This window comes from Sorex fumeus, unplaced genomic scaffold (assembly GCF_029834395.1).
Source record: "Sorex fumeus unplaced genomic scaffold, SorFum_2.1 ptg000265l, whole genome shotgun sequence".
In the NCBI taxonomy this organism is placed as follows: domain Eukaryota; kingdom Metazoa; phylum Chordata; class Mammalia; order Eulipotyphla; family Soricidae; genus Sorex; species Sorex fumeus.
In genome coordinates this window covers 3,522,248-3,543,157 of record NW_026606322.1, presented here as the reverse complement: position 1 = coordinate 3,543,157, position 20,910 = coordinate 3,522,248, and the positions used below count along the sequence as shown (strand labels likewise).

At 44.1% G+C, this 20,910-nt stretch overlaps 1 protein-coding gene across 2 annotated transcripts in view; it reads right to left on the bottom strand.

Moving 5' to 3' along the window:
* Positions 1-17,314, bottom strand: part of TMEM39A (transmembrane protein 39A) — a 30,123-nt gene extending 12,809 nt beyond the window's left edge. Inside the window, exons 1-4 of one of the 2 annotated variants that reach the window (XM_056109200.1) lie at positions 17,221-17,314; positions 15,800-15,986; positions 6,615-6,837; positions 1,413-1,496 (exon numbers count right to left, since the gene is read on the bottom strand). In XM_056109200.1, coding sequence (XP_055965175.1) covers positions 1,413-1,496; positions 6,615-6,837; positions 15,800-15,912 — 420 coding nt within the window. In that variant the 5' untranslated portion in view covers positions 15,913-15,986; positions 17,221-17,314. Of the gene's footprint in view, positions 1-1,412; positions 1,497-6,614; positions 6,838-15,799; positions 16,114-17,220 lie in introns of those variants that run through there. The other variant, XM_056109199.1, reaches the window with a different exon arrangement.
* Positions 17,315-20,910: the final 3,596 nt, after the last annotated feature.

Here is a 20,910-nt window from a genome sequence, read left to right as displayed (position 1 = left end):
GAAGACTGTACTCCAGGCAAGCAACCGACACGGGTTTGACCCTTGGCCCCCCATAAGGTTCTCCAAATACTGCCATATTCTTTCTCTTAAGTATCCTAGAGTGATCTTGAGTGCACAGCCAGGAGTAAGCCCTTAGCACTGCCTGGTGTGGCCAAAAAAAAAAAAAAAAAAAAAGGGAAAGGGAAAGGAAGGAGAAAACATAGTTTTTCAGTAACTCTAAATGTCCCTCATGACTTGTGAAGAGAAATTATAGACAACCTTCACCACTGTGACAATCAGTATTTATTTTATTTTTATCAGTATTTTTCAGTTAATTTAAAATTGCTTTCTGGGGCTGGAGCAATAGCACAGCGGGTAGGGTGTTTGCTTTGCATGCTGTCAACCCAGGTTCGATTCCCAGCATCCCATATGGTTGGTCCCCTGAGCACCGCCAGGGGTAATTCCTGAGTGCAGAGCCAGGAGTAACCCCTGTGCAACAACAGGTGTCACCCAAAAAGCCAATAAATTAATTAAATTTAATTGCTTTCAGATTATGATTTTACTATCTACAATTATTTAGGCTCACAGAAAAAAGCTTCAGATACAAAGATTTTCCATGTTGTTTTAGAAGAAAAACATTAGCTCAGCTACCTGTGATTCTAACAGTTGCTTATGTAAATTTCCAAACTAACTTAAAAATTCTAGGATTAGTCATCAACTCTGTAGTGTATAATTTTAAGTGACTGTCACTGTCACTTGGCAAAGTGTTTTAGATGCAAACATCTATTTACATTTAATCTTCATATGTCAACTGTTAATTAAAATTCATCCTATGTTTACTACTATTAAAAAGATTGTACTGAAGAACTCACAAGCTAAATATAAGCTTCTACCAGACAAAAATCATTTTAAAAATAGATCTCAAGCTATTTCACACAAATCTTAAATATACTATAGGAAAAAAAGGGGGGCTGGAGTGATAGCACAGCGGGTAGGGTGTTTGCCTTGCACGCGGCCAACCTGGGTTCGATTTCCAGCATCCCATATGGTCCCCTGAGCACTGCCAGGAGTGATTTCTGAGTGCAGAGCCAGGAGTAACCCCTGTGCAATGCAGGTGTGACCCAAAAAGAAAAAAAAAAAAAAGGGGCGTGGAGCGATAGCACAGTGGGTAGGGCATTTGCCTTGCACACGGCAGACTCGAGTTCGATTCCCAGCATCGCATATGGTCCCCTGAGCACTGCCAGGAGTAACTCCTAAGTGCATGAGCCAGGAGTGACCCTTGTGCATCATTGGGTGTGACCCAAAAAGCAAAAAAAAAAAAAAAATTTCCGCTGCACACTTCATGTGCAAGTGCAGGTATTTATGCTTGTTTTCAAACTAAATTTGGAATTTGGACATTTCCCTAGTTGCAAATACAGTGAATGAGCTCTTACCTCTGAGATGAGGGCCCAGACAAGTCTCCTCGCAAGCATCACTGTGATGAACGCTGCCAGGTAGTAATCAATGAGATGAAAATTCTGTAAGGGAAACAAAGAATCACATTAGAAGACAGACTGGTCTCTGGAACCTTTAGCAAAGAGGTTTGTCTCCTCCAAGTTTTTCTGACTTGACTTGTACTCCCAGACCATAAGAATTCTTGAAGAAATTACCTACTGTCTACTATCTCCTTTCATGACAAACTGCTTTAGCTCTTCAAACACTGTTTCCAACTATCTGGTATGTTCCTTTCCTTTTCTGAGTTTGTTTTGCTTTGGTCTGGGGGCCACACCTGGCTGCGCACAGGGTTTACTCCTGTCTCTTTACTTGAGGAACACTTCCCAGTGACAAGTGACAACCTTGCACACCAAGGGTGGCCGTGTGCAAGGCACATACCTAAACCCCGTACTCTCTCTTGCCCCTCTATTTGAACTTTTAAATTATTATGCTGGTGCTATGTGGATAATAAGTTCTGGTAGCGCAAGATCAAGAGAGGGGCAATTTCAGTCAGATGAGGAATGGTGATAATCAGGGCTGGTAGTGAAGACGACAAACGGTCTGACTTGGGATACACGTGAAAGGCTGAGAAGCCAGAATGTCAAGAGAGCGGCTGACCACTTCCCAGATCTTTTCCTATTCTTTCTCTTAAAGTATCCTGGATTCTAACAGCATTTAATACTAGGAACAAGGAGCTTTGCGACAACTCCTTGCTCACTCCATTCTTCAAAAATAAAACAAACCAATCAACTAGTCTTCTAGCTAACGTCTCGGTCTTATTTATGCATCAAGAGTTTATGTAAGGCATTTGTTCTACCAAAATATTTAAGTGCCAGGCCACAGAGAACGAACAGGCATTTAGGGTGTGGCCTAAACACAGTCACCCAGGCTTGAATCTTCAGCACCACACGTAGTCCCCTACACACAGCGAGGAGTCACTGCCAAGCACAGAACCAGGCACAACGTCTGAGCACCACCAGATGAGGGCCCTCCACCCCAGATTTAACAGCCCAATATATTTTATTACTAAGCAAAATTTGGCACATTTTAAATCGCAAAACTGGTCATATGCTATTAACTCTGTGAGATTATTTGATTAACAGAGTTCTCCACTCCCAATTATTCATCTAGCTTTTGTTTTTTTTTTAAATTTATTCATTTATTTATTTGCTTTCTGGGTCACACCTGGCAATGCTCAGGGGTCACTCCTGGCTCTGCACTCAGGAATCACTCCTGGCAGTGCTCAGGGAACCATATGGAATGCTGGGAATCGAACCAGGGTTGGCCACATACAAGGCAAACACCCCACCTGCTTGCTATTGTCCAGCCCCTAGCTTTTATGTTTCGTAAGGTTAAGTTTCAATCAGCAAATTGCTTGACAGAATGTTTTATATATTCAGATGTCCATTTTATTTTTTTTTTTGCTAGTGAAGATCTTAACATAGAAAACACTTTTTAAAAGCTTTTATACAAATCTAACAAATTTCTAAGTCAGATGCACATAAGAGGACAAACCTTAAGAGCCAGACCACCTTGTTGGGATTTAAGTTTCTTCTAGAGCATCCCAGTCAGGTACCTACTATACTCAACACCTTCGGCAGTCAGAATTATCCAGAACTCTGGCAATCTACTCACCTTTAAACAGCTCACTAACTCAAGCCCCTTTCACTCATGGTTGAAATCTTAGTTACTATGCCATACACTGCTGTGAAGTTTACACTGGCCAGGGTCGTGCACAGCAGACAAGGAAGCTGCCCATGCTACAGCCCTAAACCGTTTACTAAGGGGGCTAGAGAGACCGTACAGCAGGTAGGGTGCTCACCTCCCACAACCAACTTCGTTCAATCTCTGGCACCACATATGGTCCCTGAGTCCTCACCAGGAGTCACCCTGAGCTCAGAGTCCTCAGGAACAAGCCTTGGATGGGGCCCCAAGCAAAACCCCCAAACGCAAAAATCTTCTAAAAGGGCTAGAAAGCTAGAAGTTAAATTTCTGGGATTCTTTTGCAGCTACAGCGCTAACACAGCTTTTGGGGTGTTCTGTTTGTTTTTGGTTGGTTTTGGTTTTTGTTTTCGGTAATAACAGGAATGAACCCTGGGCTTACAGAGGCTTTACCACTGAGCCACACTTCCGGTCCACAACTAAAGCTCTAACTAAATATGGCTTCAATTCTGCTAGTAACAAGCATTGGTAAAAGCTCAAGAACCTTGAATTCAGAACTGAGTGACATAGGCGATGAAAGGCAAAGGAAACTACACTTGGTAGTATGAATCACAGCAAAGGACGCCTAATTCGGGAGTCCACAGCGGGAGCAGCCACGTGCTGCTGATCACAGGCACGCTGGAGCCTTTCACTCAGGCAATATGTGTGTGGGACTTTTTTTCTTTTGGTTTTTTGGCCAAACCCAGCTGTGCATAGGGTTGCCTCCTAGAGGGCTTGGTCGACCATAGGGATTGGCCAGGACCAAATCCAGGTCTGTCTCATATAAGGCCTTCTCTGCCACACTATCTCTCACCATCAAAGAGAAATGGTTTACTGGGAGTAAAGATGTATGATCAGCCTGAAAATTCACTAAGTGGGTTTGATAATTCAGAATGAACTATTTGACAAGTAAAAACTTCTATTTGACAAGTAAAAACTACTCAACAAGTACTTGCAGATTGAACAGAGAATAAAGAAAGCAAAGTGTAGCTGACTGGTATACATGTGAGTGCTCACCGTATCACTGTAATTTTTAGCTAGCTTCACAAGTTTTCCTCATTTATAAAATAGGAATAATGGGTAATTACCTGGTTTTAGAAAAATTACCTAAAATACTTGCAAAAAACAGCAAATATTTAAAAATATTTTATGCTAAAATAGTGACATTACTTACAAAACTACATAGGGTCTTAAAGATCATTAAATTCAACTTCAACATTTTATAATATAATGTCAAAAAGGGAAGCACTGAATATACTTTCTACATTCAATAGACTTATAATACAGGCAGGATTTTTATTTATTTTTCCCATCCCGCAAGCCCCAGGATTTTATAAAAATCTTAGAGAAAAATACAATTCTGCACTAAATCATTACAAAATTTGGGGGTGGAGGGGCCCCAAGCAGCACTCAGAGGTCTAAGGGCCACTCTCGGCTAGTGGCTTAAGGATCTAGTGCTGTCCAGGCCCTGGGATGCCAGAGACCACCCGGGCTACAGCAGGCGATGCGACAAGGTCAACTAGTGCTGGGCAACAATCCTGCGTCACAGATCCTATCCCCTATCCTGTCCACTACAACTCATTAGAAATCTTAAAGAAACTATCCTGAAAGAAATTCTCCTCATATGATATTCAGAAATATTAGTCAATACGGAAAGGATAGTTAAACCCAGGAACAACCAAGTCATACTACTTTTAACAGAAATGCTTTTCATCCTCTCCTACTTGAAGACTTTGGAAATATTCCACAGGTCAGGGAGGTTTTCAAATTATTTTGAGTCCCAGACACATCTCTATATAAAGTACCCACACAAAGCTTTCTTTTCTAGAGCATAATCTCCACATCTGCCACTGCCAGTCCGAATGCCATCAGGTCACCAAGTTTATCTTTTACTTTAAATATCCGTCCTACAGAGAATCTTTTCTCCATTAAGATAATCACAGTCTTGGGGCCAGAGCAGCCGGACAGTGGGGAAGAGCCTGCCTTGAACATGGCGAATTAGGCTCGATCCCTATGGTCGCCTGAGCCCCACCAGGAGTGAGCCCTGAGCATAGACCTGGAGTAGGATTTGAGTACTGCCGGGTGACGATAACAGTCCCCTTAAATAAATGGAAAGAACACAGAAGAAATCTATATTTGTATGTACTTAGTGACCACTAGTTCCTGTGTACCTTAATTTACTATTTTTGTAATAGAATTTTATTTTGGAACCCAATCATTTTATTCACTGTAACACCAGTCAGCTAAAGCAGTGCTGCTCAAAAAGAAAAACAAAACAAACAAACAAACAAGACAGGTTTTCTCAACCTTTTCCCAACCATAGCCCCTTCCCATCTGTTTCCTACCTGTGACCCTTCTGTCCTATCAGTTGGGCCCCTAGTCTTGACCCCATTTACATGCAACTCACCCAGAAAGAGGACCATGTGGCGCGCTGTTGGGAAACACTATAGGACTGTACTTTCCGGTATCCTGTGCAGTCAGGATTGGGCATGTATGAGATGGTGTTAGCCAGACTACAATAAATTCTCCTTGTGGCTGGGCAGATAGGTCAAAGGGCAGGAGCTTACACTTTGCAGGTGGGAGTCAAGTTTGATCTCTAGGACAACATAATGCCCTGAACATCAAACTGTGTATCCCCCAAACCAAAACACAAACAGAACACCAGCAAGAAACTCTCCGTTACCCTTAGGCTCTTTTCCCTTTCTGGCTGACAGGATGGACCAGTCACCCTGGAGGCCACAAGTTGGAAAAGACAGTCTCCACCATCTGGGTTCCCTCCTTAGCCACAAAAGCTCCACACTCCCATCAACCAGAACAACGGCCTCAGACTGTAATGCACCTGAGGCATTATACAATATTCAATTATTAGCATTAAAAGCTACCATTATCCTAACAGAAATTTTAAAATGTTAGAGTTGCTGAGACTTTGTTTTGTTTTGGGACCACACCTGGCGGTGCTCAGAACTCACTCCTGGCCATGCTCAGAATCATTCCTGGTGGGGCTCAGGGTTTGAACCCAGGTAAGCCGTATGCAAGACAAGCACCCTGCACATTCGACCATCTCTCTGGCATTAGAGTTGCTGAAACTTAACCATACTGGCACTCCAATTTCCAAAACATATTCTGTGGAGACCACACCCAGCGGTGCTCAGGGCCTACTCCTGTTACTTCTGGCTTTGTGTTCAAGGTCTACTCCTGGCAACGATCAGGGTCTATGCAAGATCTCAGTGTATGCAAGCCAAATTCCTTAGCCCCCAGATTATCTCTCCAACTAAGTATTTACATTTTAACTATCTTATCCTGGTAATATTACTTCAAAAAGTGGCTGAACAAAGAAACATTTTACATGAAGATAAATGACTGATTTCTACATTGAGGGTTCCCAATTCATTTCTTGGCTAAGTAACACGAATTCAGAAATCTTATGGAGACTTACCAGTGGGGAAAAAAAAAAGACTTACTAGTGAAGTACAAGACGCAGGATGGTTGTAAGGGTACCACCACACTGTTTTGTAGATGTTGATGTACTGAATGAACAAGGCCACCAGCAAGTAGATGAAAAAGAGAAACTCAAAGAGCAGGCTCCCATCCACAGGCAGATCAGGAATTTGGCAATGACGAACAGGACCTGGGGTGATTAGGGCTGTGATAGGTGGGACCGGAAGGCCAATAGCACTACCATTCCTGGAAGAAAGAACATCAGTTAAATTCAGAACGGACACCCTTCAGAGGCACAAAGTTGAAGGTATCCAGCTTTCTCTCTCCATCTCCCTCTGCAATCTGCCTTGGCGTTGTCCCTGATCTTCTCTCTACATGCTGCCACACTATTTTCTACACGCTAGAGACCTAAAGTTTCTCCACACAGAGCTCACGGCTGAGTTTTGCCCCCTTTTTTTTCCTTCTTACATTTTGGGCCACATCTGGTGATGCTCAGGGTCAGGGGTTACTCTTGGCTCTATACTCAGAATCACTCCTGCTAGTAATCAACAGACCATATGGAATGCTGGACATCAAACCTGGGTGAGCCGCATGCAAGGCGAGAGCCTTACCTGTTGTGCTATTTCTTGGTCCCTCACTGCTGAGATTTTAACCCGTTATCAATCAATCTATTGAGCAAAACATATCTTTATCTGAAACGCCTGATCCTAGTTTGCCTACCACAGGGTTCAGGGCTCAGACCACTTCTGGCTGTGCTCTGGGGAGCCATATAGCACAGGAGATAAAAATTAGGCCTCCCACAATGCCAAGGCTGTGCTCTGGCCTGCTTCACAAAATATACATGTCCAATCATATTTCCTGGGTCTGGAGCAATAACACAGCGGGTAGGGCGCTTGCCTTGCATGCGGCCAACCCGGGTTCAATTCCCAGCATCCCATATGGTCCCCTGAGCACCGCCAGGGGTAATTCCTGAGTGCAGAGCCAAGAGTAAACCCTGTACACTGCCGGGTGTGACTCCCCCCCAAAAATATATTTCCTATGATCGCTATTCTGATCCAATAAAAACAGATTCATCTCTCCTTTATTCCTACTTATAGGATGTCTTTATGATTGCAAGTTTCATACTGTTGTTTATTTTGTTTTGGGGGTCACACCCAGCAATGCTCAGGGGTTACTCGCAGCTCTGTACTCAGAATTACTGCTTGTAGTTCTGGGGTTACCATATGGCATGCCAAGTACCGAACCTAAGTCAGCAGCATGCAAGGCAAGGGCCCTATCCAGCTGTACCATCTCTCCATACCCTGTTAGTGTGTGTGTGTGTGTGTGTGTGTGTGTGTGTGTGTGTGTGGAGGGAGGGGGAGAGAGGGAGAGAGGGAGAGAGGGAGAGAGAGAGAGAGAGAGAGAGAGAGAGTTGTTCCTTGACGTTTTTTATATAAGGTTATAATCTTAAGGAATTTTTCATTGTTTACTCAAATATAAACCTTTAGGTTGAGAAAACAGAAAACAAATATGGTCATACAGGACAGAGCGAACAATAAATGCGCAGATACTGAGACTGGGACAGAGGGCTCCAAAGCAGTGCTCATTAGGACTCATTAGGGCCACTCCTGATGACACTCAGTCCAGTGTGGCTTATGCCCAGCAGAAGTCCCTAGAGTCATGCTGGTGGTACTCAAGTGGAATATGTGGTGCTCTGGACTGAACTCGGGGTCACTGCAAGTCAGGTGTGTGCTCCAGTCCTGCAAATGATGTTGCTGGCTCAAAAATATTAAGACTAGGGACTGGAGCAATAGCACAGCAGGTAGGGCGTTTGCCTTGCACGTGGCCAACCCAGGTTCAATTCCCAGCATCCCATATGGTCCCATATTGTCCCCTGAGCACTGCCAGGAAAAATTCCTGAGTTCAGAGCCAGGTGTAACCTCTGTGCATTGCCGGGTGTGACCCAAAAAAAGAGAAAAAAAAATTAAGACTTTAATTCCTATCTTCATGTTTTCTTCTGAGCTCTTCACATGTTAAAAGTGAGCTATCTAAAATAGTAATATTGGGGTACAGAACAGTAATTCCCACTATTTATATACTTGGGAATACTTACAGAGATCTAAATAAAGCTCTATCATGGTTTACAGAACTGAGAGGCTGGACTGCATGCCAGACAAAATTTTAGGTAACTATTGTTACCACTCTACCCTAAAATTTCCAAATACAGAACCCTAGCATAGGATGACATTTAAAGTGGTTTAAGTGAATCATGAACATATGGGCTTAAACTCTAAACAGTTAGGAATGTCATAGCAGAAGAGAGAAAAGGGATGTAGGAAGGATTTGGAAGGAAAAAACCCATTTCTTTCCCTTGTTTCTAAGTATATTACAATAGAATGAGCCTCATGAGGAGCAGGTTGTTATCTACAACCTCACAATCACAAACCACTCACTAACACTGATCTGCTCTGGGAGATGGGTCATAGCACCACAAAACTTCAGGAGGAATTATTCACAGAGAAAACACATGAAAGGTGACCTTTCGAGTTGTACAAAACAGTGGAATGGTGGGAAATAATGCTAAAACAATCTATTCCCTCACTTCAGCTAATCGTAAGTTATAGAAATAGATTCTAGTCAGAACTTCCAAGACTAGGAACCTCTACAATGGAATAAGCCAAGTATTCTTACTTCCTTATTCATCAGTTAAAAGTACATTGAGAAAGCACACTAAATCATGTTTCAATGGTCAAAAAAAATTCTCAAAGAATCTTTCCCAAGTAAAGTAAAATTAACGTTTTTGCATTTATAAAGTCAATAAAATGCTAAGCTTCAAGAAAGATATTCAAAACAAAGTATAAAAGGTCTCCACGTATGGTATTCTATATGGACCTGATCAAGCCAGAAGAACTAAGATCAAGTAAAATTCTCCAGAACACCAGTAGCAAAGAGAGGTATTTCTATGAGATAAAAAGTTTTAAAGAGGGGCTGGAGCGATAGCACAGCACATAGGGCGATTGCCTTGCAAGTGGCTGACCCAGGTTTGATTGCCAGCATCCCTTATGTTCCCCTGAGCACTGCCAGGAGTAATTCCTGAGTGCAGAGGCAGAAGTAACTCTGAGCATTGCTGGGTGTGACACAAAAAAAGGGAAAAAAAAAGTTTTAGAGAGATATGATCGAAGTTCTGAAAACCAAAAGACATATAGCTAAAATAAACAGATTCTGTCCATACATATTAGGAAATTACAGATATATTATTGGGGAGGGGAGAGACAGTGTCCTCATATTATATTCCTTGTCATACAAAGATTTTTTTAAAAAGTGACAACAAAGTTAACATATTTTGTGGAATAATTCTAGTCCCAGACTTTCCACTAAGTGTGGTCTTTGAGAAAGTGTCAGCAGTGAGTATTTCCATTGTGTGAAGGTCCTGTAGACCAAGCCCACATTTGATGATCTGCTAGAAGGACTCATGGGACTGGACAAATCATTGTTCACAGCAAAAATTTATTGGAGAAAAGGGATACAAATCCAAAACTGGCAGAGGGAAAAGGTATATGGCACAAAGTCTGGTGGAAAACTGTTCCAAATTTCTAAGTGTCTTTTTATGCCTTCAGTCCATCTTTAACTCCTTCAGCTCCTAGTCATGGTGACCTTGTGAAGTGCTGCTGATCGGGAATGCTCATTATTCACTCAATACCAGTATTTTCACAGGGGCCGACTGCGCAGATACCCACTGTCTAGACTCCAAAATTCCAGTCTTCCAAAGGGAAAGTAGATATTTGGCATAGTTATCTGTAGGAAAGCCTGCTTATAGGGACGGCATTTTCTGGAAAGCTGACTACTCACGGTTCCTTCCACTATTACAAAAATTCCCATAAGCAGGAGCCAAAGTGATAGTACAGAGCTTGCTTTGAACTTGGACCTGGTTTGATCCTCAGCATCCCATATGTCCCCCAAGCACTGCCAGGAGTAACTCCTGAGTTCAGAACCAAGTGTGACCCCAAAACAAACAAACAAAAAAAGAAACTTTCGTAAGTATAGAGCTGGAAATAAAGTACAATGGTAAGGCCCTTGCCTTACACACAGATGAGCCCAAAATCAGGAGTGATCCTTGAGTGCGGAGTCAGGAACCCTGAACACTGCCAGGTGCGGCCCAATACCAAAAAAAAAAAAAAAAAAAAAAAAAAACCATAAATTTAAGAGTGGTTCACAGTGTCAAAACTATGCAAAAAAAAAAAGTTTTGTTTCTTTTTTTTAACTGAAAACTGCCCTGTTCTGTGCTCATGTATAGTTTGTGTGAAGGGAAGAGTTAACATCGCACATCCAAAACCACTTGAACAGAGTCACCAGCAGCAGAACTTAGCTAGGTGAATGGATACAGCAAGAAAGATTTAAATAAAGAATTAGCAGGGACAGAAAAAGGAGTTATTACTTGAACATGCTCAAGCAATATTGTTAACAGTACAAATAAGAACCAAAGAAAGGGGGGGAAATCAGTTATTCATCAAATAAGATTCTCTCTTCAATTAAGATTCCTAGAAAGCTCACAAATTCATAGCATATCCTCTTTCTTTAGAAGACAATCATTTAAACATATTTTCCTGGTGGCCGGAGAGCTAGTACAATGGGTAAGGCACTTGCCTTAAACAGAGATGAGCTGTTCTGAGACCCTCTACAAGTGGTCCCTTGAGCCCCACCAGGAGTGACCCCAGAATTCAGAGCCAGGAATAAGCCCAGAGTGCTGCTGGGTATGGCCAAAAAAGACCAAAAAAAATATTTTTTTCTTCCCCAAGAGCAAATTTCTGCTCCCTACCAGACAGGGAACTATGAATTTCAATCTAGAATATGCCACTCGATTAGCTCCTTGGCCTTCTCAAAGCTTAACTTCAACAAACAGGCCCCAAACATACACCAAATGTCTCTTCTCCAGCTGACCTGACAAGCAAAATCACTGTATTGTTGAAAACTGATTACAATTCTGCAATTATCTTTTCTCTAACACTCAGACACTCCAGAAGTGAGTTACTTATATCTGGATACTTTCTTGGTTCAAATTCTTCCTAAAATCTAGGTTATCTACCACTGATTTTATCCCCTACCCCCATTTTCAGGGATGCCCAAGGGTGTACTCCCAGCCTGGTGCTCAGGGGACCTGTGATGTCAGGAACTGAACTGTGCTCACCTCTACACAAAACATGAGCTCCCGCCCTCTGAGCTGTCTCTTCAGATGCTTATCAGACGCTTATCTATATTCCGAATAATGTTTCTGTGGGTCTAACATAAAAACATCTTTGCATCACTGAGAGAAGGAAACCTGCTTTTTGCACTATCAATAACCAACAATAAGACCTTCTTCCAAAATAAACCTTCTAAATGAAAATGTCACAAAATAACCAAGAATTAGGGGGAAAAAACTAAAAAGAAGCTTCCTCAAAGAAACTCAAGTGGCCTAAGGCACATGAAAAAATGTTCTGCATCACTAATCATCAGGGAGATGCAAATCAAAACAACGATGAGATATTATCTCAGACCACAAAGACTGGCAAACATCAAAAATAACAAGAACAACCAGTGCTGGTGTGAATGCAGGGACAAATGGGTTTCTCCTTCATTGCTGGTAGGAACGCTGACTGGTCCTGCCTTTCTGGAAAACAATTTGGACATTCCTCAAAAAACTAGCAATTGAGCTCCCATGTGACCCAGCAATACTTCTGAGAATATACCCTAGAGGCCCAAAAACACACAGCAAAAACACCACCGGCACTCCAATGTTCATTTCAGCACTATTCACAATAGGAAGAATCTGAAAACAATCTGAGTGCCCAAGAACAGATAACTAGATAAAGAAATTATGGTACATCTACATAATGAAATACTGTGCAGCTGTTAGGAAAAATGAAGTAATGAAATTTGCTTATAAAAGAATGGACATGTCTTAAAAAAAAAAAAAGAATGGACATGGGGGGAATGGGGTGGGGGGATATTATCCATGGTGGTGGAAAATGGGCACTGGTGGAGGGATGGGTATCTGATCATTGTATAATCGAAACCCAAGCACAAAAAATTGTAAATCTACAACTGTAAAAAAATAAATAAATAAAAATAAAGGCAAAAAAAAAAAAAAGAATGGACATGGAGGGGCTAGAGCAATATCCCAGCGGGTATTGCCTTGCACGCAGCCAACCCGCGTTCAATTCCCAGCATCCCATATAGTCCCTTGAGCACTTCCAGGAGTAATTCCTGAGTGCATAAGCCAGGAGTAACCATGTGCATCGCCGGGTGTGACCCAAAAAGAAAAAAAAAAAAAAAAAAAAAAAGGACATGGAGAGTATCATGTTGAGTGAAGTGAATCAGAAAGAGAGGGACAGACATAGAATGACGGCATTCATTTTGGGAATATAAAAAAAATAGTATGAGACTAATATCCAAGGCCAGGGAAAATAGGAGCCAGGAGAACTGGTCAATGGTTAGAAGCTTGCCACAAGTGTGCAGGGGCAGAGGGCTGTCAGGATATAGAGAAGGGACCATATGACAGTAATAGTTGGAAATGATCACAAGAACTGAATGTTGAAAGTAGGCAAAGATACAAACACTATGGCCTTTTGGGATCTGTATTACAAACCGTAACGCCCAAAAGGGGAGGGAGGAAAAGTGCCTGCTGTAGAGGCAGGCTGGGGGGAGCGGATGGGAGAGAAACTGGGGACACTGGTGGTGGAAATCGTACGCTTGTGTTGGAACGATGTATGACGAAACCCAATCATGAACAGCTCTGTAACTGTATCTCACTGTGATTGAAGTACAAATTTAAATCTTTAAAAAAGATTTTAGTGACTTTTTTTCAAACACAAACAACTGATCTTCCACTTAATTTGAACTGAATACCCAACACATCAAAATCCATTCTTTTCCCTACTGCCCCAATTAATCGCTAAAGAAATACATGTTAAAGGAGGAAAAAAGGGAGTGAGGAAGTAGATCAACACAACCATGATTAGAACCTCAACTGCCAGAACAGGAGCACTAGAAAGATGCAGACAAGACTACAGGGTCTCAGCTCAACCCACCAATGAAAGGTATCTTCCAGATGTCCTTAGTTCTGCCAGCATTCTATCTGCAGGCTTCAAGTGTTTAAGCAGATCATCCAGAAATGTGTTTCAGTTATTTGTAAAGAGCGTAAGACTTCATCTGAAGACTGGGAAACTGCAAAGCCTCCAGCCTCTTTCTCCCACCAAGGCCTACAGAGGTCCCTTAGACTCTGCACAGGGAAGCCAGGGCAGCAGTGACAGTACAGTCAGTAAAGTACTGGTCTTAGACAGAAGTAACCCATGGTCGATCCCTGGCATCCCACATGGTCCCCTGAGCCCTGCCAGGAGTGATCCCTGAGCACAGAGCCAGGAGTACGTCCTGAGCACTGCCAGGGCATCACTGTATCACTGTCATCTTGTTGTTCGTCAGTTTCCTGAGCGGGCACCAATAACATCTCCATGCCAGGGCATACCACCAACAAAAAAAGAGAAACCAGTGAGGACGTAATTATCTAGGGGAATCTTCAAAGCCAAATCAGAAGAAACTGAATAAAGAATTGCAGCACTGTCCTCCCGTTGTTCATCGATTTGCTCGAGCAGGCACCAGCTAACGTCTCCAACATGAGAGTGTTGTTACTGTTTTTGGCATATCAAATACGCCACAGGGAGTTTGCCAGGCTCTGCCATGTGGGTGGGATACTCTCAGTAGCTTGCCGGGCTCTACGAGAGGGACGGAAGAATCGAACCATGTCGGCCGCGTTCAAGGCAAATGCCCTACCAGTTGTGCTATCGCTCCAATCATAATCTGAAGAATTACCTGAGTTAATACAGGGTTAGGATTTTTGGAGCCAGCTAGAATCCTAGATATGCACAGCTACAATTTTCTACCGAAAAGCTGAAAGTACTCAGTCACTAATAGCACGTACTTGTAAACGTAAGGCATGTACTTCAAACTGGAGGTAAGCCTTCATCTTAGTGTTTATGTATCTTTTTTCAAAATGTTTTCTTATTCTCATTCAATTGACTCTTAAAAACATAAAATAGGAGAGGTAGAATAGAGGATAAGGTGCTTGCCTTGCATGCAGCCAAGCCTGTTTAGATCAAATCCCTAGCACCACTGTCTCCTGAGCACAGAGCACCCCTGGATGTGGCCAAACCCCCTCCCCAAATAGAAAAGTAATTCGCATTCATTTAAAAATTTTGGACAATTCAAAGTAAAATTTCAAGCAGTTCTGTAATATATTTTATTTTCAACATCCTGTTATGAGGTAGACAGCACCACCATCTTTAAGAGTGAGCAGCCAAGGGTAGGACACACGCTGGCAAGCAGGAGACCCAAGTTCCATCTCCAGCATCACCTGGTCTCCCAAACACTGCCAGGAGTTATCTCTAAGCACAGAGCCAAAAGTAATGCCCAAGCGCTGCTTGGTGTTGCCCCAAAATTAGTAAGATAGAATAATAAAGCCCAAAGAACAATAGAGTAAAAAAGTAACTACAAATATGCTAGATACATACATAAACATTAAACGTGGACTGAAAAATATTGGTTTGGATTAAAGACTGGAAATTCTGGGAGTACCATTTAAATAAGATTAGAAGTAGAACTTGGATCACATAGGCAGAAAGAACAGAGAGGTCATGAAGAGAAGTGCACAAAAGACATCAGGAGTATTAGAAAAGATAGGAGCAGTACTGAGTTCTAAGTATAAAAAACTGAATCAAGGCTGAAAATGAGGACCGGAGATAAATTTTCATTGGAAAGATAGAATTTTTTCCCTACACTAAGATAAACAACCCAGTTTGTTCAGGCAACAGCTGATGGCCTACTGATTTCAGTATTTTGTAAAAAGTAATTTTCAAGACCACTGTTCAACTATGACTTATAAACTGCCACCCCACCCCACCCAAAAAGAACGCTAGAAAGCTCAACTTGCCTTGTTACTTTTATTCACCGCTCTCTTCTTTTAATGACCAGAATTTAGATCATAAGAACTAAACTGCTTTCACTTTTGTGGATCTCAGCACAACTCTAACCTCCTAGGTATTCCCAAATGTCAAGCTTTCAGTTTTCAACATGAGGATTTCTACTTCAACATCAAGAAATACTCCTGATAAGCAAATGTCTGTAAAGCGTAACAATTTCTGTCTTTAACTGACCACAGGATTATAACAAATGATGTACAGTCGTGTATCTTCTTTACCTGTTTCTCAGGCCTGCTCTATTGCCACAGCCCCCACCAACCAAAGTCTGTAAAGAAGGTAAAGCTGAACGGCTTAGCTGCTGCCGACTAGGGCCCCTCCTTCCACCGGGCATGTCCGAGGACCAGTCCGCTTCCAGTGCCACCTGTAGTTGCAACCCAGGTTAATGGGTGTCAACCTGTTTCAACTCTGAACAACAACAAAAAGAAAACGTAAACAATCAGCTTTCTATTTTTAAAAAAAGTCAAAGTAATAACACAACCAAAACAAGTGAGTAAGCCTTCTAAAGCCAGATTTTTCACACAAATGCTCCAGAGCTTATCACTTACTTTTATTTAATGATACGACTACTCCTCGAGGGCTGTAAGCTATAAGCTCCTTCAGTATTAGGAAAGTCACGATTCGTCTTTTGTCAGTTGATTTGTATCACATGAAAAATATTTACGATTACTTGGACATGTACAAGAAATATCTAACACGTACATTTCCAATTCAAATGTAACGATTCACATTAAGTCACTAGGAATACGGGAGAATCAGTACTGTCCAAAATGTAGGCTTTTTTTTTTAAAAAACTCAAAGGATGGGTATCCTAAGATCAGACGTGTCACATATTATCTGAATTTACTGAAGCAGTAAAGAAATCTCTAGAGTCTGAATCCTCACCCTAGAGGATGTTACATGTTACAGGATGTTACATGTTATCGGGATGTTACATGTTACCAGGACAAAGACGGATGCAAGTACTCGGCCGTAAGCTCCTTAAAAAGCAAAACGGTTCAAGTGGTCACTACCATACGGTAAGGGGGAAGTATTTAAAAAAAAAAAAGTGACTATTGTAAGAGGCTCGAGTGGATGCCCGTTCTAGGGGGAAAAAAAAAAAAAACTCGAGGGAAATCACGGAAATCCCTGGATGCAAACGAAGAAATCACTGAGCCGGCAAGACGCAAAAGTCAACCGATCGAGACGCGCGCGGGCTGGACAGAAACGGGGATGGACCCTCGGTGGCTGCAGGGTGCCGCCGGCAGGTGGGAACCGAGGTCGGCTTCCCACACATCGCCGCTCCAAAAAACCGAAGAACGGTCTAAGAATACCCTGGTTTTTCGAAACGCTTCTGCAGACGGCTCCGGCGGCGCCCAGTCCCGGCAGAGCCTCGGCGAGCAAGCGCCACGGGGGACGAAAGCGCCCGAGCCGCCCCGGCCGGTCCCTGCCCGGTGGACGAGCCAAGGTCGAGCGCAGCGCGGCGGGAAACAGACCCGGGCCCGAGGCGGCGAGCGAGAGGCCGAGGGCCACGCCTGCCCCTCCGCTCGCTCAACTGCTCTCCCGGGGCCGGCGGGCGGCCGGGGCGCCGGGTGGGGGTGGGGAGGGCCGCGGGGGCCGGGCCGGACCCGGGGGCCGCGCACCCAAGCCCGCCGATACTCACTCATGGAGCAGGCCCGGCCGCCGCGGCGCGACCCCGGGGCGCAGGGGGCGGCTTCCCCGGCGCGACCCCGGGCCCGAGAACGCCCTCGTCGCCTCTTCTCCACAGCCTCGGTCCCCCGGCCGGCCCCGCCCAGGACGGGCGAGCGACGGAACCGGGCCCTGGGGCTGCCAGCCCCGCGCCGCGGCAGAGCGAGCAAGCCCGAGCTCGGGGGGAGCGCCCGTCAGCACCGCTCCCCGGCCTCCATTACCGCGGAGTCCCGCAGACGTGGCAGCGCGCGGCGATGACGTCGGCGCGCGTCACTCGGCGGCGCCGGGAGGCGGAGCCCGGAAGTGCCCCCGCCCGGGTGGTGCCGCGGCCCGCCCCCTCCGGCCGCACCTGCGCAGGGCGACGCCCCGGCCGGCCGGGCTTCCGGCGGCCGGCGTGAGTCTCCCGGAGCGCGCCCGGGCCGTGGCCAGCGCGGGCCTTCGGAGCCGGGTCATCTGGCGCCGGCTGGTTCTTCTCCGCTCCCGGGTGCCGGTCCCCGCGGCACGGGTGGGGGAGGGGAGGCGATGTCTTTGAAGGGTGCTGTGGCCGCCCGGGTCTTCGTCCTCCCCGCCCGCGGCGGCGGGACGTTATTACGTGAGGAGGCTGGACGGCCCCCGGCGGTCCGAGTGGGGCCGCCCCGGAGAGCGGCCAGCCGAGTGGAAGGAAGAGTTTGCGACCACGTACGCAACGTTGAAAGGAGGCCCCGGGTCCGTGGCGACCGGCCGTGCAAAACGGCGGGACGGTTGTTTTGTCAGTAGCGAGAGAAGCGTCACAGTCGGCCAAGAATGCACAGGCGCCCGGTCTGTGGGAGGGTCGCTCCGAAGGAAGGAAAAGGCGCGGGCCAGAAGGCCAGGGAGCAGGCGACGCCAGAAGAAACCCAGAAATCACCCGGGACTGAAGAGTAGAAGCGAGAGGATGCCGTCGGTGTCGATTTTTGGATCTCACGTGTGAAATCATCTCTGACTGAAAAAAATGTTTTAAGCTCCCGGCTGGAGCAATAGCACAGCAGGAAGGGCCTTTGCCTTGCACACGGCAGACCTGGGGTCGATCCCCAGCATCCCATGTGGTCCCCTGAGCACCGCCAGGAGGAATTCCTGAGTGCATGAGCCTGGTGTGACCCCTGTGCATCCCCGGGTGTGAACCAAAAAGAAAAAGAAAAAAATGCTAAGCTCGCTAAGGAAAAGTTACGTGGAGCCACATAGCACAGCGCGGGGATTAAAACACGGGGATGAAGATGCTCTCCTTGCACACGCATGACTGCGATTCGGTTTCCCACACTGCATGTGGCCCGCTTGGCACCTCTGAGTGACCACTGAGCCTAGTTGGGTCCAAGCACCGAGTGATCGCTGAGAGGAGTTGGGTGTGCTCACCCCCCACAAAGGACAGAAAAGTTATTTGTATTGAGTATATTGTTGATTAACGTTTATAAGAGGATTTTTTTTTTGGTACCAGACACTAGACTTAATAGCTACATATTCCATTTATTTAGTTCGGGGCCATACCCGGCAGTGCTCAGGGGTCACTCCTGGTGAGCTCAGGGGACATATGGGATTCTGAGGATCGAACCTGGGTTGACAGAATGCAGCAAACACCCTGCTAGCTATACTTCTCTCAGGCCTCCATTTACCTTTAATGCTTTGATACCGTCATTATTTGTACGCGGGAAATTGAACTGAGGAGAAGTTGACTTGTTGGAACTAATTCAGCATACTGCATGGTAGAGAGAATCGTTGCTATCAAAACCACCTCAGTTGGCCCTGTTTCCAGATATTTCTAAATATTGTCCTGATGTACTGTAGAACTCACTTATAAATTCAATTGATATTGAATATTTACTTTTAGGCATGAGGAAGTTTGTGCATTTATGTTCATATTTACTCTGTTAGCAGTCTCTAACTTGCTACATTGAAATTCTTTTGCCACATTTATGTTGCCACATCATTTCTTTAGCAATCATTTAATTCCTTCTACTTAAGGGGTAAAGCAGTTATGTCCCTACCCTCCAGTAGCTTATATTCTTAGAAAGGAGCTATAAAATAATTATGGGTCATTGGTGTTACAAAGGAGAACCAAAAATAGTGCTAAGGCAAGAAATAAAGGTTCTCTTTCTGGGGCTAGCTCAGGGACAGATAAATGTCTGCATTTTAGTACAAATTAGAATTTTTTGGAAAGAACCAGAATTTCAAAAAATAGAAAGAAAACAAAATGTATACAGAGGTCCTAAGGTGAATTACAGCTTGAAATATTTGAAGCTCAATGCAAAGCTATATAGCTATATGATAGCAAAGGAGAATGCGGATGAAGTGAATTAAAGATATCAATGAGGTCTTTTTGTTAATTTGGGCCAGGTCACAGCTGGCAGTGCTCAGGGGACGTTCTAGTTCAGTATTTGATGCTATTCCTGGGGGTTCTTAGGGGACCTTACTATGCCAGAGGTCAGTCTGGGCCCCCTGCAACCAAACCACGTTCTTCAGCTGCTTGACCCATCCCTCTGGCCTCACAAGCTGTTTTTTTGGGAGGTGGGGCCGGAGAACACAGTGCCAAGGGTTTATTCCTACTTCGTGCTCAGAAGTAATCAGTGGTGGTGGTTGGAGATGGACCGTTTGCCATACCTGGTGGACCAATCTGGGCTCAGCTGCAAATACCTTACTTCCTGTACTATCTCTCTGACCCTTGAACATGGTCTAAGAGACCATGTTAAATTAGTGACTGAAACAGCGTTTAGAAATTTTTCATAAGCTCCAGGAAGATTCTAACACCTAGTCATGTATAGGAACTAAGACCCTGTTCATTCATGAAATGAAACAATGAATATTTGGAGGCACATACAAACTTCTTTTTCCTGTGTGTGGCCCTATTTACATCCCTCTCTCACTGCTTTTTTCCACACAAATATTGTAAAATTGCAGAAAAAATTGTTATATTTATAACAAAATCATTATGTAAAAACGTGTTGCAACCTTTCCCCAACTAGCTTCATTTCTTTCCTGTGCTTCCTACCCCCTCACCTACCTCCTAACACATCATGGTGCGACTTACACAATTTTTCACAAGTGCTTCTGGAATATTCTGACTTCCCTATGGTCTCAGTTGTGAAATGTTGATATATGAGGTGACTTCCATTTTCTTCTAAACACAGAAAACTGAAATTACAACAAATATAACTTTATTTTTGCATGCTTCAGATGGAAACTATGGTCTCACACAAATAAGACATATACTTTACCACTGAAACACATTCCCAGCCCCACAAATAAAAGCCTTTATTAAAGTGCAAAAAATTATTCTCCACTACATACATTTTTTCACTACCTACATTTTAAACTAAACTTAAAAGTGAAAGTTGCTGTACCCTTCAATCATACACGTACCATTGTGTTATTTATGTGCTTTGGGTAAGCCATTTGTTCTGAAACAGCACATCCTGAAAGTAGAAGAAAATACATCTGAAGTTTCCATGCAGATTCCTGAAAAATTCAGTATGAGTCAGTGTTGAGAATCCACTTTCTCCTCTTTGTCTTCTCTGCTAAAGTGAGTGATGAAGCCCATCCCTAAAACATCAGCCTTATTCTATCCTTCACCATTCCTCAGCACACAGTATAAACCCTCCTCTGCCAGCAACCTGGCTTCTACCTTTACCTTCTGTATCCTGGCTCCTGGCTTTTA